Raw genomic sequence first — 13,515 nt, 5'->3', positions numbered from 1 at the left:
CAATTGAATATGGTATCATCTCACTTATGGTTTTAAAAAACAGAAAGGCATCAAAAACACTTAAAGGGAAAACAAAAAGCCAAACTGTTAAGAGTGACTAGCTCTGAGTCATAGGATTATGGATAATCCCCCCTGCCCCACTACTTGTGTTTCTGAATTTTTCAAATTTTCTTCCATGAGTATTATTTTTATTCGGGTGGTGGGGGGAACAATTTATAATAATGAAGTACACATCATAGTGAGTCCTGTTTTACTAAACTCAAAACAAGGAGAGCCAAAGAATCAAAGCTTATTCTCAATAAAACTCACCACCAGATTCCTAAGATTGGTATAGTCGTAATGAGAATTACGGAACTGGGTGTCTATTTGACATTATGGATACATCTGCAAGTTGAGAGCTTGTAGATCTACCCTCTATAGACTAACCCACTTTCTACTAAGATTTGAAAGTAATATTTCACTTTCCAGGTTCATAAACTTTTATTGTGGAGGTCTACTATTTTTAGAAGCTGCCTGGATCTGCGGCGTATTATTTCACTCCTAAGTGCCTGCCAAGCCTAGGCTGTGCTTCACCTTTGGTTAATGATTTGAACAAGAGTCAAATTATTCTACCTAGCTTATTTCTAACTTATTTTTTCTAACTTCTGGTTTATTTCTAACTCTATCAATTCAGAATAAGCATTATTGCATATGTAATCACCACAAGAAGGTTGGGATTGCGATAAAATCTATTTTTATGATTTACAAAATTATTTCAGGGCCAAAATGTTATTTCCTGAAACAAATGGCTTATTTATTTATTTATTTTTTTACCTCAGTAAAGAGAGTGATTTATTAGCAGCTCCTGTGGCAAGTGAGACCAGGATCTTCTTGCTGCCAATTTTGTATCTGTGGAGGCTAGTCACCGCACTGATTGCTTCTTGTAAGTTTTCCATTTGAACAACAGCTTTGAGCTGATAATCCGTGTGGGGGCTGAGCTCGACACTCTTCACCTACAGCAATGAGAAAGAAAACGATGCTATGTCTTAGAATTTCAATACACATTTGTGGACTTCAGTGAAGAAACCTGTCTGCATCCTGCTGACTGGAACTGAGTGATCCGGGATGAGTGACCTTCAGAGACGTGACACTGGTCTGGCCTGCCTGTGTGCTCTGGCACGCACAGTTCTCTGATGCAGGCTCGGAGGCCAACACATGCAAGGGTGTTTAGGGCTTTTCTCCCAACCCTGCAAAACCAGGGGCATAGCTATTTTAAAAATCTGGAAAAGGTGCATTTTTTTTTTTTTTTTTTTAGCAAACTGCACCGAAAAACTGAATCAGATACAGTAAGATATTACTGAAAACAGCCAATGTAATTTTAGAATCCTATTTCTAGATTTTAGCAGCGAGAGCTAAGTAAAACTCATCATGTTTATTTCCCACAGTGCCATTTAAATCCCTGCCCATGACTACAAGTGCTTCTCTGCTAGGTTTCTTGCTCTTTGGGGCTGTCTCCTAAAAACTGGATGGATGGCACTACCAAGAACAGACCAAAGGAAGGAGCTTGAGCTTGTTCATTAACACTTGTATCCTGGCTGTGGATATATTATGGGTGTTGAATTAAGGTTCTCTCGATTTGAAATGTCAGCAAAGGGTAAGGCAAAGGCAAGAACAAGAGTGAAAGGTTACCTTGCCATGCCTGGAAAATGCTTCCTGCATGAGCTGCTGCAGCTCCTTCCGGGATACTCTGTAGTCTATGTTGCTGATCTGGATGTCAGCACCATTTGCAAATGGGTCTGGGCACTCGGCACCAATGCTTGAATTTGCAACACTGAAAGCAAGAGGGGACGCTCTGTTTAAAAGGTTTTGAGACATTCTCTGGCTTAAGACATATTGAGATTATTTTTAAAATGTTATCCTAGTTAGTTTATGTCATTTAGGCTTTGTTTGAAGCTATATACAGACAGAGCTTACCATAATGCAATTTGTTTTTCAAATGTGTTTTTGTCTTCCACATATACTGATTTAGACTTACTGTCAAAAGTACTATCTGTTGACCCCATATTACCAACAAATAAATCATTCTTTCATTGGATAATTTAAAGCTAAAGGCAGAAATTAGAGGTAGACCTAATAAATTAATTTTCCACTTTGGGCATTTATTCTTAGGAAATTAGCTTGTGATACCACTGTAAGTCATTTAACCACCCCCAGCTTTGAAAAAGCTAGATATTCTCGCTCATATGTTACATTTCTTCTCCATGTAATAGAAAAGTTTTGTGTAAATTTTTAAGTGTACTTTTAGAGGTCCAAAGTCACCTTCTATAGTGAGTCTTCACCAACTCAGCAGAATACCTACAATGCTAGGAGGAGCTCCTAGGATGCAACATAGCCTTATGACTCCTTCTGTGTTCCAAGCCTCCAGAATTACTCAGTGTGAGCTTGGAAAGCTTAGATAAGCTAAGTGTTATAGAGATCATTACAGTGGTTTAGAGGTCCTTACTTCCTGTAATTATCCTATGAATAAGAATAACCAATGCATATCTAGTTTGGGCCTTTTCCTCAACATGATGAAGCCATAAGGAAATGGCAAGGACCTCTTCAAGTGCCTCCCATCACTGACCAGGAACTCCAGGAAAGCTTCTTTCTCTGACCTCTGCTTATTGATACCCATGTGGATGAGGGAAAGACGGGGAGAAGCACTGCCCTCAAATGATAGCTAAGATTACCTGGGGAAAGGGTGCTGGCAGAGGAGGGATGAGAGACTTCTCTTTTACTTTATGTATTTCTGTACTGCTTGAATTCTTTTACACAAGCATATTATCCTTTCTACTGCACGTAACCTCCCCATGAATCGAGAAGCTAGACTTACCGAGAAGACCAAGACGGACATGTGAGCAGAGAACCGACCTGCCTGGATGCAATCAACTTGCTAAAAGCAGATGGGTAACTCACTTGGAACAAAGTCTCCTCTTTGTTTTTTTTCTCTACAGGAGAACTGGTAACACTTCGGGCACTGAGGTTCTCTTTTCTAACAGAGGGAAAATCAAAGGTCATTTGTTTTCCTTCACACTGGAGAAGCAACTATGAGAAAGAGTAATTCAACCTACTTCGGATTGGTTTTGTAAACGGGTTCTGCCACCCCGGAGTTTTTCAGTGTGGGTGCTACGACACTTGAGTTTCTGTGAGGAGATGCCACCAGCCTCAGGTTACCCTGCTGGGATTCACTGTTTCTAGTACCAGTCTTTGACTCCATGCGGCACAACTCCTTAAAAGAGATAAGCGCAGAGGAGTTGAAAATTTAAGTACCCAGGGTGTATCAGACCCCATACAGAAATCACGTGACTCTGAGTATCATCAAAAATGGAAATAAAGGAGACGCCAAGAGCAAGCAGGCCTATAAAACACAGAGACAAACCAAGCCTACCATAAACTTCAGAAAGCAAGAGGTACCACAATTACCTGTAAACTTTTCACATTTGTGTTTTTTGCAGCAGATCCAGAATTTGCCTGCGACCCTTTTCCAGGCATGGCTTTGGCACTGGAAGATTGCTCACTTGCATCTTTGATGAGGCACAATTTTGGAATCTTAAGTTTTTTGGGAGACTTCACTTTATCAGTAATTGCATTTGAACTATTTGTTTCACAAAGTTCTTTATTTTTTGGAGTAAATGACACAATGATCCTATTTCCAAAGACATCTTCATTTTCCATTCGCTTCTGAGCCCGTTCTGCACTATCTTGGTTTATGAAGCGCAGGATTGCACTGCAGCCTGTGATGCTCAGCACTTTCCCACCACAATTATCGGACAGACGTCTGAGCCTGTTGCTGATGCTCTTGCCATCTTTATTTGCTGGTAGGTTATAAACATAGAGCAGAGTGTGGCACTGCTGACACAGAGGAGAAGTGTTACAACAGGTTAACTCAAGGGCACACATTCAATTACAAGTTAAGAACAATGAGTGATCTCCAACAAGCTAGGGACCTTGGGGAGAGTTAATGATTTAGGTGAGAGAAGGTGAACTTATTTAGATCAAACATAGGAAAAATGTATCTGAAGTTATCACTCTAGTGAATGAAATTGGCAAGATTCAATGTTCTGAATAATGTTTTTTCTTTTTAACCATCAAGAATAAGGATCTCTATAGTGGGCAATCTTTCACCTAAAATACGACATTTAGTGCAAACAGAAGCAGACAGGGAAAAAATGCAGCTATAACCAAAAGACTAAAAACATAACGAACAACAACAAAAATTAATTAGGAGGGCAGCTCCAAAGACTGAAGTAGGGTCAGACTCTGGTATCCCCAACTGCGGATAGTCCTTAGCATGTGTTTAATCTCAGCTTGTTCTGGGTATCAGGGAATGCAAGGGGGCTAGCAGCTCAAGTGCTTGGATCAGGGGCCCTGGGCCCTAGGCCCAGTCTCTGCTCTGCTGCAGTTAAGCTGTGTGACCCCCCAATGAACTGCTTCCTTTTTCTAAGTGTTGACTTTCTCCTCCCTAAAATGAGGATGTTGGATGCGATCGTCTCCAAGGTACTTCCATAACTCTAAGTTATTTAATTATGTTAAAATTGCACTTAATGTATGGGACTGCCTACTCTTCCACTTCATCTACACTACAGCTCCTGTCCATCGTTACTATTTCTTTAACAGTTACACAAAATATTCTCCAAGCATCTTAAACACAGTTCAGCACTGCAGTCAACATTCCTGCCCCAAATCAAGACAATCAGAAACACTCATTCTGCTGGAAATATGCTCACATTCTCCTATCATGAGGCTTAACAGGCTACAAGTGTCGCAAGGACCATTCCTAATTGTGCACTTGCACAACAGGAGTGCAACTACAGAAAATGGGCTCAGAGGCCTGCTGGCAGCTTACAGTTTAAATGCCTGAAAACTGGATAATTACTCTGTTTATTGGACTCCAAACACACCACTAGGTACGAACCATCACCATATTCTTTACCCAAAACACCTGAAAGCAAAAGGAGTAATAACTCTTATTCCATTATTTCTATCCACCTGAAACAAAGCATTGTTAGCTTTGGAGACACTGGCCAGTGGCTGCTGGTAAGGTAAATCTAAAAGTCAATTCCCTATGACATTTTAAAAAATAAAAACACTATTCATACATATCAAGTCTGTGTATATTTGTGAGAAGAAATGAAGGTTTCTAAGCCTTTTTCAAACTCTGGACAGCCTCCTATTCTAAGAAACAGTGCCTCCAGTCTTGGAGACCCACTTGCTAAGGGCTGCCTTCATTCTCCCTACTCTAAGGCTGCAATGCAGCAAAAGGAATGCAAATTCACTTACTGGCATTTTTAGTGGTGACCTGGGGGGCAAGTCGGAAATGAAGTCTTCAAATCTGATCAGTTCGTTAGCATGATGCAGCAGTGCTTCTGAGGCCTGGTTTTTATGGATCAAAATTATGTGGAAACCATGTCTGTGTCTCAGGTCACTAAGTTCCAAGGCAAAATTGACATCAGCTGAAAGAAAAGATACAGCATAACCCCATCCCCAAACATTAGAAACATGTGACAGAGACAAACTGCCCCCTCCCTTTGAAACATAGGAGCACATTTGATATCAGGTGAATTAGCATGGTAAGACAATTTACCACATACTTACACTGAATCCCAAGACACATGTTACTTCTAGTAGTAACAAGGAGCAAATATTAATATTTTGGGGAGTGTCAATTTTGAAAATTACTCATCTTAGATTTTTAAGATTAGCAACATTGGGCCCAGGGTTAAAAGCAAAATTCTATTTTCTTTTCTTTTTTAAAGAAAATTACATTTTCTTTAATAAACTCGGCTCAAAAGGATCCTTACTCAAGTCCAAGGAGAAAATATAGAATTCCATGTAGACCCATTTTCCCCCCTAAACAGTTCTCAGACGTAAGCATAAATATGTCCTATGTATTTCAGCCTCTTTGGGGCACATTCTATTTTAACACGTTCTGGCTTCTATGATAATTCCCAGACAATGCATTTAGCTGAAATGAGATGTTCCCACACTTACTCGACACAAGAACCACAGTGGCTGGAGCAGTGTGTGTATTTGCAAACCTCCGGAGACTCTGGCGGAGTTTATCATCAGCAGCATTCTTCGCAGTAGCATTGATGTGGGCAACAGTTACCTGCATTAATTTATAATAAAGGCAAATAAGCAAAGGCTCAGGTGAGAAAATCATTACACATTCTGCCCACATCTTAACAGACTGTCTTTGAAGAAAGACATTCTTTCATTATTATTATTATTGCAACTTGAAATGGAAAAAAATTACAACCACATGTCTATAATTTCAAATTTGGTTCTCCATAAGAATTACCTGGTTTCATTATGACCCCTGCTCTCATCTCTAATCTGCTTGTGCACTTTATCTATCTCCTTTCACAAAACAGGTAGAGAAAAGGAAGTGAAATGTGAAGTAGTTATATATATGAGCTCTCACAAATAGCTTATGCCAACAATTTGGGAGAGGCCGAGATTTGACATATGATTAAAATAAGATTTGAGGCTGATGTCATTTTTCTATGCTATATATACACATTACCTACAGCTTTCAGGATCTGGGGTTCGGTTCTGAAGAGGAAAGGCATCTAGCCCTTAAGGAACTAAAATGTGTTTATTTCTAGTAAAATTATCAGGCTCACATATAACAGTCTCTAAAGCAAGGAAAGGTTTGTTTTGAGGTGCCGCAACTACATGCAATACACAATAATTAGTTTTTATAAAGAACATAAATATGTAATTTTAGGCATCAATATGGCATATCAATGGAATTACTTGTCTAAGAGTCAAAAAAATTGGATTCTAGTTCTAGTTCAAGAGAACAAACTTTGGGGTAAATCTGGATTTAAATCTTAGTTCATCTACTTATTGGCTATGGGATCTTTAAAAAGTTGCTTAAGCCCTGGCCAGGTGGCTCATTTGGTTGGAGAATCATCCCTTACACCAAAAAGTTGCAAGGTATGATTCTTGGTCAGGGCACATACCTAGGTTGTGGGTTTGATCCCTGGTCAGGGCACGTATGGGAGGCACCTGATTGATGTTTCTCTCTCGCTCGCTCACTCTCTCTCACGCTCTCTCTCTCAATCAACGAAAACACATCCTTGGTTGAGGAGTAAAAGAAAAGTCGCTTAACTGCCCTGGCCAGGTAGCTCAATTGGTTAGAGCATTGTCCCCATATGACAAGGTTGCAAATCCAACCCCAGGTCAGGGCACATACAAGAATCAACCAATAAATGCATAAATGAGTGGAACAACAAACTGATGTTTCCCTTTCTCTTTCTCTCTCCCCCCATCTTCTCCCTCTCTATAATCAATTTAAAAAAATTTTTTTAAGTTGCTTAACCACTTGGGTCCTCAATTTCATTTGCATATTTCAAATAATAAATCCTATAAGCCTTGTTCACAAAGCAGTTATGAAAATCAAAGGATATGATGCATACGTAACCACTATACTGGTATACCACTAGTCACAAACAAGTAGCATGACTGAAAGATGAGACATGATAAATGATTCCAAGTACAGCAGGCCCTCAGGAAATGAAGAACGTCGTTTCGCTCAATGTCATTTTGTTATAACACTGATGAGATGCTGTAGGGACTGAACTCTTGTTTATATCAATTAGCCTATGGTAAAACTGGTTTCATTATATGTCATTTCACTTGAAGTTGAATCTACTGACAACATTAAGTTAGGACTCACTGTACTTTAAAAATTATCTTTTGCTAATTTTCTTTATTTACAAACAACACAAATGCACATTGAAAAAATTTTGAATTGTAAGTCTTTCAAAAAAAAAAAATCACCTGTACATATTCTTCTACCATAATAAATTAAAACTGTTTTGTTTTTGTTTTTACCTGGCAATTATTCAGCTCTTGAATAACTTCTTTGTTTTCTTTACTGATATCACACACACAGATGAATTCTGCTTCTCTGTGGCCTTTAAAAAACTTCTCACGGATTCTATGTACAACAGCAGAGGCTGAGCGGCCAGAGGGAACTGAGCAGTTTTCAATATCCCAGAAAACTCCAATGGGGGGTAAGTTTTCCAGCACCTGTCCGGCTAGTGCAACTTCTGGTGACCCTTAAGGAATGTTAACACTTTCAATTACACATTATGAAAAGAAATGGCAAATTAAAATAAGAAGCTACCTAGCATTCTTAGTGGCAGAAAAACATAATTAATGGATGGGTATTAATTTTAAGGGTACCAACCTCACTGGCTGATCTAATAAAACAACCCCAAGCTGCTACAGTATCTCTAGCAATTATTCCTATTTTTCAAGAGAGAACAAATCTAAAGGTTAGGTTGCTTTAAGCCCACAATAAACCATTGCAAAGCATGAGCCATCCTCATGCTGACCACTTATGAGTCTCTGAATACTAACACATAGGTGAATGGACATTGCAGCTCTGGGACCCGATTTTCACGCTTTGCCCAAGCTTGTCTACTTACTCAGTATGGAAGAACAATGAAGAGGCAATGAAAGGTGAAATGTTTACTGTCCTTGATTTTCAAAGACTTTTAGTATAGCATTAACATCTGATTTGATATTTTTTCAATGTTTTCAAAAATAAAATATCACATTAATTACTTTTGGGGGAAATGCTCTTAGGTTTCCGAATATCATTTTTCACCAGCCGTTACTAAATCTTTTTAAATACTAAGTCCTCCTAGAGAGTATATAATTAACACGTGTGATTATGAACCTAAGTTGACACTACGTCCCATGCAGCACTTACTTCTAATATACTCCCCATTTTTCTACACACAGCTTCTGATCTCAACTCGCCTCAGCCCTACATAAAGGGAAAATGCCTTACTCGTCTGTAAAAATAAAGATTTTTACTAAGAGATGGAAATGGAGGCTCACATACACAGTAGCTTTAGAACCACAAGGACTCTTTTACAGGCAATTAAATGCAGAGTTAGTATCAGATATTGAAAAATATTTAAATATGCACATTTTATACCAAACAGTCATTTACCAAATTTTGAAGCAGCTTTGTCTAGACCGGTCGCCAATAACAATGTGGTCTCCTTCCCTTTGGTTCCACAGCCATTACACAGAGGAACAGTAACAGGTGCAGTTTGAGTATTTGGAGGTGGTATATTTGGCCAGACTTTAGCAGCAGCAATTATACTATTTCTTGCCGGCTGTTTTAAAATTTTTTTAAAAAAAGGGGGAGGTTTCAGATACATCATTTCATAACCTAAAGTTACATACAACTGAAAATGCATTCTAAGTATTTCTCCTTTCCACCTGCTAACCTCTAATGTCTTTTCAAATCATCTTTCCTAGAACTATAAGTTATCAATTCATAAACTCGCTTCAAGAAGTGACTTGAAACGATCAGGGGAGACAGTCAAATGATCAAACCTTTACATTCTGAGCACGTGTCTACTGCAATGGAGATCTCAGACACATTTTACATAAAGGGAATGAAACTGTTCACTTAAACACAGGTGGGATTGAGGCCAAGTTTCAAGTTCCTCAAATTACTACAAAAGGACAACATGCAGTTACCTGCGTTACATGAATGGGTCCGAGTATAGGGGGTTAGTTATAAGAAATCACAATCGCACTGTAGCCTTCAAAGACAAAACAGAACACAAGGCTCTGCTGAACTAGGTCCATGTGTAGGAAACAGATTTATTACAAGAGGCCCTAAGAGCATAAATTACATAAATAATTATGCTCTACCTAGCTGAATGTTCCCTCCCATTTTACTCTTTGCTCCTTCAGGACCAGCAGAAGTTACACTCATGGGGAGAAAGCGACATCATGGAAGCATCTTCAACCCCATGCACAATAAAGGCTTTTCAAGATATATCCACTTTAAAAATGTCATTCCTCAAAGCTCAGCTACCCCCACCGTATCAAATAAAAAGATACAAACCTTGTTTAGACAGTCTTCGCAGTAAAGGGAGCCCTTTAAACACACTGGAGGGACCACATTTAGGTGCAAAGAGCTGGTGCACAAGTGAGGTGTTAGCTCCGACTGTGAAATGTGCTCTTCCAAATGCCCTGGAGCCCCACTTGTGAAATCAGAACAGGGGAAATAGCCAGCGGAGGTGCAGCCCTGGAGAGCCGGGAACTGATGCAGCTTGTGCACGTTACCATGGCATGACTGGAAATGGAGCTTTCCACAACAGGGCAGGTGTTGACAGGAAGAGAGATTACTTTCTGAACACGTGCTGGGAAAGTCACTTGTAATGCCGGCCATGTTGTTCCTAGCTAAGGCATTCTGGAGTGAAGATGCAGGCTGGAAAGCAAATCCTGATCCTACCTGACATGTTATTGTCCTGGTGCTCTGCGAGTCTAACAGTGCCCCCGTGTGAATCAAGCTACCAGTACCTCCGCTACTGCCACCGCCACCGCCACCGCCACCACCAAAATGCATTGGTGAAGTGGAGGGTTCATTAGTGCAATGAGCACAGCAGCTTACTTTGGGGACAGTTGGAAGCTGTATTTTAGTTTGCTGAAGAGAATGAGTATCTGGAAGTGGAACTGCTGGAAAAAGTTTAGAGCCAGCATGAAGGGGAGATGGTACATCCTTTAATTCCACAGCAACTTTCTTGTTCTCCATGTAATCTTTCTGAGAAAAAAAAATCAGAATACCAGTTAATTTTATGAGGTCAGTGATATTTGGTTACATCCTACTGCTTCAACAAAGGAAAAAGTGTTCAATCCTGTCTATACTACTCAATCATGACCAAAAAAAAAAAAAAAAAGGAATAGCAGCTAAAACCAGTGGCATTCTTCAGAGAGGTCTACAGGAGGTGAACACAGAAAGACAACTAAAGTTAAGACTGTGATCTTCCTGAATTTTAAGAGACTAGGGGAAGGGTCTTCAGCAAGCAGGGTTAACCATCTATGTCTGTTACCTCCCTTTGATGACTTTCCCTTGCCTCAGTCTTCTGAAGACAGAATAGGTGGCATGAAAACAACACTGTCACGAACAGCATTCAATATAGATGGCTTATAAGCAAAGTGCTTTGAGGAAAATACTTAAAGTTCTTGCAGTCAAATCATAAGGGGTTCTAGGTAAGGTCCTCCAGAGAAGATTCCAAACATGGATGAGCTCAGCCACCTCCCCAAGTGACCCACCTGTGGAAAAGTCTGTAATCGAAAAGTCTGCTGATGACATTCAGCAAACCCTAGGATATCATGACCTAAAGCCGTAATGCCAACGATTATTCTGTAGCCAGCGAAAAAAATAAGGGTAATTAGAAAACGGTCTGGGAAAAGGTACAAGTGAAATAGTTTGTCACATTCCTCCAACAGAGACACAGAAGGCCAGTAAGTTTATAAAGGCTGTAGCAGGGCATTGGTGTCAGGGGCCGTGGTTTGCATGGGATACGCAACAGTATGACCTTGAGTAAGTTACGTAACCTCTCCACACTCCTTCATCCTTCAACTGGGAACAGCAGGATGTGCCTCCAATAGTTATTAGAAGTATAAAATAAGATCATGCACATAAAACTCTCAGCAGAGTACCCTGAAAGGAGATCTAACTAATCAGGAGCCTTTATGGACCAACTACAGGCACTATAAGATGAAGAAGATGCCCTTATATAGTGACAGAGACATGCTCATCCCTTGGAGGACAGAAAGGTCTATCTGACTGCTTTGATTTCACTCCTTTTACTGTGATTCTACACTCATCCAGGAGAAATCTGGATTTTTAGTTAGACTTCTCCTAAAAGGGAGGTAATAGCAATGGGCTGACCATCCAACAAGCATCGTGTTCTGCCCTTTTGGTAATTACAGTTAAGGCTGGAAAGGAGTACAATGGCATTCTGATTTACACAGATCTGGCTCTTATGGGCAGGGTTATTATGAGTTGGTCCCCTTGAATATACTCAATTCTGAATGCCACTCACAAAAATCAAGTGTCTGGATCTGTAATGTTGAGAGTGTAATTCTGTATCACATGCTTCCATGAGGGTCAGCTAGTTCTGCCATCCCTTGTTGTCAACTGTCCCTAAAGTAAAACATTTCTGAAATGATGCCATGCAACAAAGATAACTATATAGTGAAAACCTGAAAAAGACTGGGCGTTTGATTTTTTTCCAGTTATTATTAATACCTTATAAAAATTCATCGTAAAGTCTCATTTAAACCCCAAGTACAATAGCAAAAAGAGAAATTGAAAGGTGATAAGGTCATACATGACATGAGATCAGAAAAAAGTCAAAATCACTATGAAAAGACACAGGAAGAAGTGAGAGACATATTTAAATATTTAAGAGAAATCTTGAACAGAAAAAGACCATCAATGAGGTCCTATCAATCTTTCCTTGATTATAAAACTCAAAACTCAGAAAGCTACAGTAAAATAAAATTGATTTTATATTTTCCTCCAATTTTATTCTACAATGTGGATTTTATCTTTGGAATACATGATTTTAATGAGAAACAAATTTTCCCAAAACGTTAACATCAAATATTTAAAACATCGACTGTTACTTAGAGTGGAAGTACAGAGGTTAAAAAAATTATGCTGTCATTGAGTCAGGAATTATAATAATGTACTACAAGAAGTAATATAAGCAGGATACAAAAAAAATTAGCACAGACTCCAGGGAAGCGACAGCCCCAGACCAAATGGAGCTCTCATCTATTTGCGTTGGGAACTGCTATGTCCTTAGTCTTGCGCATAGTTACCGTTTGGGGACTAAGTGGCAACGTCTGCTCAGGACGAGAAAAGCAATTAGAGAATTTCCAAAGCCATGGCTTAGCACCATTATCTTGTTGAAGCCATCCAAGTGTTCTACTGCAGGAGTTCTCAGTTCCGTTTCCTTCCATCATACAGCCACACAAAGTTGTTCAACATTCTTTCACCTTTCTTTTCTTTCATTCTTCCACCCTGTTGAGAATGAGATTTCAATGTTATTTATATGCATAAGTACAAATTTTACTATTAAAATGTGAGACTGCAGCCTGGCCAGCATGGCCCAATGGTTGAGCACGTACCCACGAACCAGGAGATCGAAGTTTGATTCTCGGTCAAGGCACATGCCCGGGTAGCGGGCTTGATCAGTGACATAGGGTGTGTGCAGGAGGCAGCCGATCAATGACTCTCTCTCATCAATGATGTTTCTATCTCTCTCTCTCCCCATCTCTCTCCAAAATCAATAAAAAAACACATTTAGGAAAAAAAATAAGACTGCAACTATATTAATGGTACAATGGCTCCCAACAAGTAAGATCTTAAAGAACAAAAGTAGAACAGCTTTCAAAGCATATTACAGGTTACTAAAATTTGGTAAACTTGGTTGACTGTGCTTAAATTCTGACTGTATCCATCTGATTTTTAAAAAATCTGTCATTTTCTATTCCTTATGTTCCATAGTTCTTCCAATAAAAATGAACTCTGGATAAGCCCTATTTCTTTTCTGTAAACAGCCATGCTTGAGAGAAGTAGCCAAATCTTGGACACCTGCATATCCCTGAGTAAAACTTCTCCTATTCACTTAGCTGGAGACAACATCCTCTAGCCCTGAG

At 39.5% G+C, this 13,515-nt stretch overlaps 1 protein-coding gene across 4 annotated transcripts in view; it reads right to left on the bottom strand.

Annotated features, from left to right (window-relative positions):
- Positions 1-12,900, bottom strand: part of MARF1 (meiosis regulator and mRNA stability factor 1) — a 34,845-nt gene extending 21,945 nt beyond the window's left edge. Inside the window, exons 1-11 of one of the 4 annotated variants that reach the window (XM_016196240.2) lie at positions 12,676-12,900; positions 9,905-10,603; positions 8,993-9,161; positions 7,861-8,087; positions 6,010-6,127; positions 5,299-5,471; positions 3,442-3,870; positions 3,090-3,247; positions 2,852-3,010; positions 1,669-1,810; positions 814-992 (exon numbers count right to left, since the gene is read on the bottom strand). In XM_016196240.2, coding sequence (XP_016051726.2) covers positions 814-992; positions 1,669-1,810; positions 2,852-3,010; positions 3,090-3,247; positions 3,442-3,870; positions 5,299-5,471; positions 6,010-6,127; positions 7,861-8,087; positions 8,993-9,161; positions 9,905-10,603; positions 12,676-12,819 — 2,597 coding nt within the window. In that variant the 5' untranslated portion in view covers positions 12,820-12,900. The remainder of the gene's footprint in view (positions 1-813; positions 993-1,668; positions 1,811-2,851; positions 3,011-3,089; positions 3,248-3,441; positions 3,871-5,298; positions 5,472-6,009; positions 6,128-7,860; positions 8,088-8,992; positions 9,162-9,904; positions 10,604-12,675) is intronic. The other 3 variants (XM_016196239.2, XM_016196237.2, XM_016196238.2) reach the window with 3 other exon arrangements.
- Between the last annotated feature and the right edge of the window lie 615 nt (positions 12,901-13,515).

The sequence above is a fragment of the Miniopterus natalensis genome, chromosome 3 (genome assembly GCF_054644295.1).
Source record: "Miniopterus natalensis isolate mMinNat1 chromosome 3, mMinNat1.hap1, whole genome shotgun sequence".
NCBI lineage: Eukaryota > Metazoa > Chordata > Mammalia > Chiroptera > Miniopteridae > Miniopterus > Miniopterus natalensis.
This window is presented reverse-complemented; position numbering and strand designations above follow the sequence as displayed.